We start from the raw sequence: 10160 nt of genomic DNA on the forward strand, positions 1-10160 counted from the left end.
ACATATGGTCACCTTATTTTTGATAAAGGAGGCAAGAATATACAATGGAGGAAAGACAGCCTCTTCAATAAGTGGTGCTGGGAAAACTGGACAGCTACATGTAAAAGAATGAAATTAGAACACTCCCTAACACCATACACAAAAATAAACTCAAAATGGATTAAATACCTAAATGCAAGGCCAGACACTATCAAACTCTTAGAGGAAAACAGAGGCAGAACACTCTAGGACATCAATCACAGCAAGATTCTTTTTGACCCACCTCCTAGAGAAATGGAAATAAAAACAAAAATAAACAAGTGGGACCTAATGAAACTTAAAAGCTTTGGAACAGCAAAGGAAACCATAAACAAGACCAAAAGACAACCAGCCCTCAGAATGGGAGAAAATATTTGCAAAAGAAGCAACTGACAAAGGATTAATCTCCAATATTTACAAGCATCTCATGCAGCTCAATATCAAAAACACAAACAAGCCAATCCAAAAATGGGCAGAAGACCTCAATAGACATTTCTCCAAAGAGGATATACAGATTGCCAACAAAGACATGAAAGGATGCTCACCATCATTAATCATTAGAGAAATGCAAATCAAAACTACAATGCGATATCATCTCACACCGGTCAGAATGGCCATCATCAAAAAATCTACAAACAATAAATGCTGGAGAGGTTGTGAAGAAAAGGGAACCCTCTTGCACTGTTGGTGGGAATGTAAACTGATACAGCCACTATGGAGAACAGTACGGAGGTTCCTTAAAAAACTAAAAATAGAACTACCATACGACACAGCAATCCCACTACTGGGCATATACCCTGAGAAAACCATAATTCAACAAGAGTCATGTACCACAATGTTCACTGCAGCTCTATTTACAATAGCCAGGACATGGAATCAACCTAAGTGTCTACTGACAGATGAATGGATAAAGAAGATGTGGCAAATATATACAATGCAATGTTACTCAGCCATAAAAAGAAATGAAATTGAGTTATTTGTAGTGAGGTGGATGGACCCAGAGTCTGTCATAGAGAGTGGAGTAAGTCAGAAAGAGAAAAGCAAATACTGTATGCTAACACATATATATGGAATCTAAAAAAAATGTTCATGAAGAACCTAGGGGCAAGATGGGAATAATGACTCAGACCTACTAGAGAATGGACTTGAGGACACGGGGAGGGGGAAGGGTAAGCTGGGACAAAGTGAGAGAGTGGTAGTGTATATATGGACATATATACACTACCAAATGTAAAATAGATAGCTAGTGGGAAGCAGTCGCATAGAATAGGGAGATCAGCTCGGTGCTTTGTGACCAGCTAGAAGTGTGGGATAGGGAGGGTGGGAGGGAGACACAAGAGGGAAGAGATATGGGGATATATGTACATGTATAACTGATTCACTTTGTTATAAAGCAGAAACTAACACACCATTGTAAAGCAATTATACTCCAATAAAAACATTAAAAAAAGAAAAAAAAATCACATAGCCCATACAGTTGGCCCACACATCTCCTTCATAATTATCATTCTTACTACATCTATATCTCACTCTGGAGCTTAATATAGCATATGGGGACAATGATGTTAAAAGCCCCATAATGAAATAAAACTACTGTTTTATACTTTATTCTCCCTTTGAAAATTAAAAGCCAAAGAAGAAATACAGAGTACCAAGAATAGTGTTTCTCAAACTCTGTTCCTCAAGAAATGTTAACAGATATTGAGCAAATAAAGGGTTCAATAGCCAAATAAGTCTGGGGAAAACATATTATATCCTTACCTAGACATTTACAATGTTCATTAGCATATTAAAATTTCTGAGGAATCCTGTTTTAAAAAAGAAACAATGATTTAATTTTGTAAATCTAGGCCTTTACCAAATTCATTTACCAGTAGCAATTGGTGGTGGGGGGGGACATGTATTAACAACTGATGGAACATTGCCGGGGAAACCCAGAATCGAAAGATCTTGCCAGAACTCCTCAAGGATAGGTAGCAACCCAGTCACAACATAGGTGATCCCAAATTTATTTGGAAATTCTACTTTTATGATCTTTCCCAATGAAGAACCACAAGCCGATTTCATGATTATCTAATGACTAGAATGGAAAGCAAAGTGAGCTCCAACGCTGAATAAATTGACATGCCAGTTTAACCAACAAGAAAATGTAATGAGCTAATTAGGTGGCAAAACTTGATTACATGATCAGATTCAATAAATCCACTGACTTCTGGTTTTGGCAAAGGCGCTGTTATTGTTCTTTCAAGCACTTAAGAACAGGATCAGTGTTGCATTAAACTTTTCAGCCCAAACAAAGGATGACTTAACTGCTTCAGGAAAAGAACCCGTAAGTATAACATCAGAGTTCAAGAGATGGGTATAAGCACTAATACTGGGTCCCAAAAATTACGTAGCAGGACTAAATACAGTTCTTTGCCAGAGTTCATATATCAAGCAGTAAGTGTTACTACTGTTTCCTCTATCCCTGGCAGCTATAAAAGACCACTCCTCGTCAATGACGCCAACATGTCTTCTTATAATATGGGAGCTAAAAGTGGGAATAAAGTTTGAAGAGAAAGAGGAAAACATGATTATGAGTCATCAATCTTCTTTATCAGTTCAAACTTATCTTTTCCCCTGCTCCTGATAATTACCTTTCTCAGAAGGTAATTCTTAGCCTCGAAATATTCGATCTTTTGGATATTCTTCCACTCATCTTCTCTTTTTTCCTTCAATCCAAGGTTTCCTATTTCTAGCTATCTTTCAGAATTTTCATGTATGAACCACATCATCACCAGAAAGGAAGCAAGGAAAAGAAGTGGAAGTTTCACAGGTAATTCAGCATAAATTGCAAATTAATCATGTCATTTGGAACAACGCTGCTTCCCTTGCAGAACAAATCTAACAAATGTTCTAAGTCATAATCTATCTTTTCTCTAAAACAACATAAAGGAATAAAAACTGGCAAATCTCACCTGATGCTTCATGTAATGATGCATATAGGGTGTTGCAATTTTAATAACTTTGAGGCAAAACGGACATAGCAAGTTCTTAGTGTTTTCATGGGATGTTCTAAAATGAGTTTCTACATCAGAAAATGATGATGATCTATAATTGCAAACCTACAAAAAAAAAAGATTTAGTTTAACTTGAAAACTTATAATGCTATCCAATTTCAAAGTAAGAATGATACGTCACTTGTTCAGAAGAATATTTTGTACTATTAATTCAGCTCTGATGCCTACACAACCAAGAAGTCCATTAATGCAAACGTCGAAAGATAATCTTTGAGACAGAAGAGTTATTACCTTTCAAAGCTTAAGGATACTTCCCAAAATATAACTAGATTCCCTTATTTTTATCAGATATTTTTATCTGTCACCCCCAATCTTGACTTGAGTTTTCAAACTTGATACCTCTGGTCCTATAAAGTTCTTCTGCTATATAAAATAGCATCTTCCTTTAGATTATAAATGGCCTCCAGGCTACAGAAGTGACAATTTATTTTTATCTTACTTTCCCATTCCTCCAAATTCTGGAAAAATACTAGTCCCAAAGCATTTGGTAGGGTTCTCTGAAGTAAAAGCATTTTGTATTTCCCTTGTATGCCTACATTCTTCCCTACAGGGTAAGGTAAGTTCATGTTTGTCTTTCTGCCACAGGGCTTTTCTTTGTCTAGTACAGGAGTGGGTAAACAATGGCCTATGGGCCAATTCCAACTGTCTGCCGACCCTACGTAACAATGTATGAATTATGCCAAGGGACTTCCTACTAATAAATTATTTACAGAAGATACTTTAATTTTAGCAACCAATTTTATCAAAATGGTTAGAAAAATAAAATATATTTCATGACATGAAAATTACATGAAATTCAAATTTCAGTGTCCATAAATAAAGTTATATTGAAACACAGTCATACCCATTCATTCACTTATTGTCTATGGCTGCCTGTGTGCTACAATGGCAGAGTTGATTAGTTGCAACAGAGACCTATGATCCTCAAAACCTGAATACTTACTATCTTGCCCTTTATATAAAAAATTTGCTGATGTCTGGCCTAATAGGTTTAAATCTTGTAACCAAAACAAGAGATAACAAACAAACAAACACGATGTATACAATAAAATATGTGTATACCTGGCAAATATATGGCATTTCACCAGGTTTATGATTGTCCTTCATATGTTGTAAAAGAATATGCTCTGTTTCAAATGATAATTCACATATTTTGCAAATGGCTAAAAGTGGGGGAAAAAAGACATTACACCATTTTAAGATATATATACACACATAAGTATTCAATCATTATGTTGTACACCTGAAACTAATACAATGTTATATGTCAATTACACCTCAATTTTTTTTTAAAGTATCCTATCGAGGCAAATAAACAAAATCAGATATATACATATATAATTCATTTTGTACATCTATATCAACAACAACAATAATAATAGTAGTAGTATTGGTTGTGGTGGTAGTGGTGAACAGTTGCATAGTTGTTAACTGTGTGCCATGCACAGTTCTAAGGACTTTACTTACATTAACTCACTCAGTTCCCATCAAAACATGAAGCAGGTATTTTTATTATCCCCATTATTCAAATATTAAGTGACCTGTCTGAGATCACACTAAGATCACATATTAGGAGGCAGAGCTTGGATGTGAACCCAAGCTGTCTTGCTCCAAAATCTGTGATTTTAACTACCGTTGTATTTACTTTTCTTATTCAAGTTTAAAAGTAGGGCAGTGATTTCATATTTGAAAACTATGATCTGAGGCTTCTAATTTAGTCCCCCACATGTAATGCACAGGTTATTTACCATAGTGAACTATTTACAAGAGGGACTTTAATTTCAGTAACTAATTTTATTTAAAAGTTTATATAAGTTAAAAATTAACTTTTTCAACTTTACTCTCAAATTTCAAAGTTATCTTCTTATTCTTATTTTTCTAACACACTTGTTCAGAGTTCAGTAACAAACTTTTCTCAGAGTTTACATTGTTAAAATCAACAATACTCAATACTTAAATGAAACTGTAACTTACTAGAAAATTCATGGGGTGTGTGTGTACTTTCAATGTGACACTGCAGTTGAAATGGTGTGGGAAACTGACGGTAGCAGTGCTGGCAGGTGGTGTGGTTTTCCCAGCTTTCACTGCTCTGCTTCTCAAGTTCCAAATGATGTTTCATGTGGTTCATAAACCTATAAATGATTGTCAACAGGTGCAAAAATTCAGATTTAAAAACAAAAATCTCACAAATAAGTACTTGAATCTAAATCTTAAAATTAGAGATATGATTACTGAAAATAAAATCTCAAAAGTCTTAAAAGTTCTCTAGAAAAGTGTGCACTTTAAATAATCACTTTTATTAAGTAAGTAAACACCCTTTCATCCTTGTTTTAAAATAAATAGTTATTATTAATTTGAAATATCACTAATTTGCTCTCTTGATCATTTCAGATTATTAAAAGTGTTTTAAAGATAAAACAGCAGGTTTCTTCTCCATACAAGAAATACTACTTACATTTTTAAATAAAATACTGAAAGGAAGGAAACTCTACCACCAAAAGCAGCTACAGAGTCATGAGAGAAATCTTTTAAGCTATGAAGATATACAATAAATTCTAGCTGCTTAAAAGACAAATTACTGGTATTTTTACTTGTGTCTTGGTTTCTAAATGCATGTAATAGCAATTTTAATGCCTACAAGTACAAGAACCTTTTGTCTTATTTAATGATACTGGTTTACTGTTAGCAAAGACTGTTCATTTTAACTTGCAGACTGTGCCCTTCGTAGGCAACGTCCATTTTTCAGTTTTACATTCTGCTACTTCAGATTCCCTAAAAAGGCTTCTTATGAGCAGGAACTATGACCTTCAACAACAGAGAGTGCAATATAAATGGGAATGCCTATTTAAAAGAGCTTACTGAAGCTTTTTGCTGAATTTGAAAGTAAAGTTATTCAATCAAAATAACAATTTTTAGACAGGGTCAACTATTAACAATTACTCACTTTGAGTCACTAAAGGAAATAATGTTGAAATTAAGTGATAATATCATCAATCTGGATAGCAATCATCATAAAGGTTATAACATTTATTTTTTTTCACACCTCGCACAACACTACTCTTTAGTACAGGTTATGGTACACTTTGAAATATCTTTTAGACATCCTTTGGTTTTTACACCAGCTCTACAAACACCTATAGGAAATCCTAGTCTTGGCTAAATATTTACGTATAGAGAAAACGTCATGAGCCATTAAACGCTCAGCTTACGACTTTCACCAATTACAGTGTATCTAAATAAAATAATTTCTTAACTAGCAAGCTTTCTCTCAATTATTATATGAGCCCCCATCAGGAGCTCGTACTACTTAAACTAACAAATGGAAATGAGGGAAACAAAAAAAGCAAACATCTTGCAAGGATATTCACAGAATAAAATAAACCTGTTTTGGGTGACACTCAATGTAGGGAAAAAAAACACCATACGTTGACAGGGCAGAGAACAGAAATCTATAGCTATCAGCTTCTTACCATTCTCTACAAATATCAATTTACCCTCCCAGTTTTTACTATCAAGGTAAAATATTACTTAACATATTCAACTTCTTTGGTTATAAATTGTTTTCTATTAAGGTTACATTTACTAAACAATCAGTATTTCAAAAAACGCTCAATTCCTGGATGTTACCAGATGCTGCCTGCTTAAAATTTCTAGATATTAGGACACTCTAGAAATATGTAACTAGTATTCTGAAACAATAACAAAAAACCAAAATTTTTACTTTCATATGTTAATATTAATGTGTTAATCTCAAAGGAAAATAAAAAAAACTACTGCTGAAATAAATTCTAATATCATATATATATAACATTTAAGAATAACAAAGAACTAAGCAGGGGAGCCGTATTTCTATGCATTTTACTATATTTATTAACATGATTTTTCTGGTGTATTTTACTATTAAAATGGTAAAAATATGAAAATAGGGGAAAGAGTTCTATTGTAATATTGTTTCAGTGTTATATCACGAAGTACGATGTTCCTTCTGTTAAGCTACTGGGACCATTAGCTATTGATGGTTGTTAAAACTTGATGAAAGGAGATAAATGTGAAAACTCGTATGAAATAATATATGTAAAAGAATTTTTAAAACTACAAAGCACTACCATAAAAAAATAATTATTATAGGAGTTTATCACAGTATATTTCAGGGTTTTTCTATATGCTTCTTCTTGGACCCAAGAACTCACAGGAAAATAAAATAAATGCTGGGTCTACAAGTAAACTATAGGTGCCTAAGAATGCTAACTACAAATAATAGTCACCAAGGGTAAACATAAAAAGGTATGCATATATATGTTTGCACACACACACATGCGTCAACTGACGGAAGTACACTGACATCTGCAACTTACTTTGAAATGCATAAAAAAACCCAAATAGTTTGAAGGAAGGATGAATAGCTGTATGATGAAGCAAGTACAGTTAAATGTTAATGATAGAATCAAGATGATAAGTATACAAGTGTCCATTACAAGATATTTTTAAATTTGTTGAATGTTGAAAATTTTTATAATAAAATGATGGTAAAAAACCTTACCAAATATAAATGTCAAGCTATGTAACCAATCAAAATATCAAACAATATGTCTTCTCATTTTATTCTTGTAACTAACTCTTTTGTGGGATTTGAGCATTAAACAAGATTAGTATATAAGAGGTCAAACTGGACAAAACATAAATAAGTGGTTCTTCTTGTGGTGTGAAAAAAAATAAAATTCAACAGCAGCTAAATATGAAAATTATCTCATGAAAAGTCCTAGCTCACTGATAATATAGGTAAAAGAAGTTAATTTTTTTTTATTTGAAATAAAGTTTGTCCTTTCTTAAGTTATTTTAAAGAAATACAACTAACTGGATCCAAGAGTCAACTCTAAAATATAAGAAAGGACAAAAGCTTTTTAACAACAGAATATGTCTTTGTTCTTAGTGCAAAGTGTTAAAATCTCTTATCTAGAATAACATTAAAAAATGCAAGATAAAGATACAACATTTATATCTGTAGCGTTCCAATTTTTAAATAGAAATAAAAATAAGTGCTAACATACCTAATATTATTTTTAAGAATTTTCAAGCAACTGAAGCATTTAAAGGTTGTGTAAGTCTTCTGTTCTTCCTGGACATCTCCTTCATGTTTTCCATAATAAAAGTCATTAACTAACATGATCAGTTTTCCTTTTTCTGAATCAACAGTCTTACTTTTATTTGCTGTACTTGAAAATTCTGTTTTAGCCAGTCCCAAAAAGTTATTTATCATGTCTGGACAACAGTACTGAAAGAGAAAAAACAGAAGTCTTGATTATCTCTTAAAACAATTAGAAACCAAAATACGGTTCTCTGTTTACAACTAAGGTCAGACCATGTAAAACTATGCTTGGTGATATATCTGGAAAAATATTCACCAAAAGCTTGTGGTGCATATATATACTCTCAAAATCTCAAACAATAAACATCTATTATCTTAATAAAAAAAATTTTTTTAAAGAAAGAAAAGAAAAACCTTAAAACCAGGAGTCAACTATTGATCTAATAGTCTTTTCCTTATAATTTGTCTTTTCAGATGTAAATATTTAAAAACACTTAAATTAAAGCTAAACATTGTTCATATCCATGCCATGACAGAGTATAGAAAGGAAATGTTTTACATGCCATAATGTATATGTTTAACTATATACATACTAAATTTCATAATATCTGGTTGGAACTGGACATTGAGCACAGCTAATTTGCCATTCCTTAGACTCAAGGTGCTAAAAAATGCATAGGGAAAAAATAGAGAACCATCGGTTATGTCTTGAAACCTTCAACAGTTAACATCTTGAAATCTAGAATGCTTATATATTTGACGGGGAAATTTAGTTTCTCATTTGGAAAATCAAGATGTCATATAAACTGGTTCCAATGTGAAATACTTTCATACATGAGCTTTTTTTTTCCAACAAAATAATTAATTTATTGTACATAATTTTCAGTTTTAGAATTTCTCTAAGGCAGTTTTACTCAGAGGGCTATCCAAGGAAGACCTGCATTAGAAAAACCAGAAGTGCTTGTCAAAATGCTAATTCCTGGGCCTACTTCAGACCAATAAGCCACAAAGTCTAGAGGTAGGGCCCAGAAATCTATATTTTTTAACAAGGCACCTATGTAATTCTTTTACAACATAAACCAACTGACTTAAACTCTTCCTAAACATGTTATCTCATAAATTAGTAGCATCGTAAGAAAGTCTGAAAATCTAAACACAACTCTATTCCATTTCTAAGAATAACAAAATCCATTTCCTCTCCTGCCATATTGAAATGTTACATTATTGGTGAAACTTTCTGTGTCACATGAGAAGCTGGACTTTTGATGCAAGACAGACCTATAATATTTCCTTCGATAGCACTTATTTTGTTCACTTGTCAATTCTGAAACCTACAGAGGGAAATAACACACAAAAAAAATCTGAAATAGATCCAAAAGGGAGGAGAAAAAAATACTAAATAAAATGAACTGACAAAAAAGTGACATAATTTATGCTTAGGAGTTAAGGTTGAACCCATAAGCTAAATTAGGATAAGGGTATTAATTCTCTAAGACAACATGACTCTCTGTAGTCTACCACTCTGTATAAACACAATTGAAATGAAACCACAATAAAAAGAGGGAAATGAGAAAGGTTTTGCTACCTATGTTTCTAGATTCTTCTTAAGACACACATAATATCTAAGAGCTCAAACTTAAGAAAGTCACACTGGGGTTTCCCTGGTGGCACAGTGGTTAAGAATCCACCTGCCAATGCAGGGGACATGGGTTCGAGCCCTGGTCTGGGAAGATCCCACATGCCACGGAGCAACTAAGCCCATGCACCACAACTAGTGAGCCTGCACTCTAGAGCCTGAGAGCCACAACTACTGAAGCCCGAGCACCTAGAGCCCGTGTTCTGCAACACAAGAAACCACTGCAATGAGAAGCCCACACACTGCAACAAAGAGTAGCCCTCGCTCGCCGCAACTAGAGAAAGCCCGCTCGCAGCAACGAAGACCCAACACAGCCAAAAATAAATAAATAAATAAATAAAATTTATTAAAAAAAAAAAAA

General features: G+C 33.3%; 1 protein-coding gene across 14 annotated transcripts in view; it reads right to left on the reverse strand.

Annotated features, from left to right (window-relative positions):
* ZNF280D (zinc finger protein 280D) overlaps positions 1–10160 on the reverse strand; it is a 156963-nt gene that overhangs the window by 99190 nt on the left and 47613 nt on the right. For all 14 annotated transcript variants that reach the window (XR_003682152.2, XM_028496357.2, XM_055087978.1 and 11 more), the window contains 4 exons: positions 8126–8349; positions 5052–5209; positions 4140–4240; positions 2976–3122 (listed from right to left, as the gene is read on the reverse strand). Coding sequence is in view for 13 of the 14 variants with exons in the window: in XM_028496357.2 (XP_028352158.1) it covers positions 2976–3122; positions 4140–4240; positions 5052–5209; positions 8126–8349 (630 nt within the window). In the remaining variant the exon portion in view is untranslated. The remainder of the gene's footprint in view (positions 1–2975; positions 3123–4139; positions 4241–5051; positions 5210–8125; positions 8350–10160) is intronic.

Source organism: Physeter macrocephalus, chromosome 11 (assembly GCF_002837175.3).
Source record: "Physeter macrocephalus isolate SW-GA chromosome 11, ASM283717v5, whole genome shotgun sequence".
NCBI lineage: Eukaryota > Metazoa > Chordata > Mammalia > Artiodactyla > Physeteridae > Physeter > Physeter macrocephalus.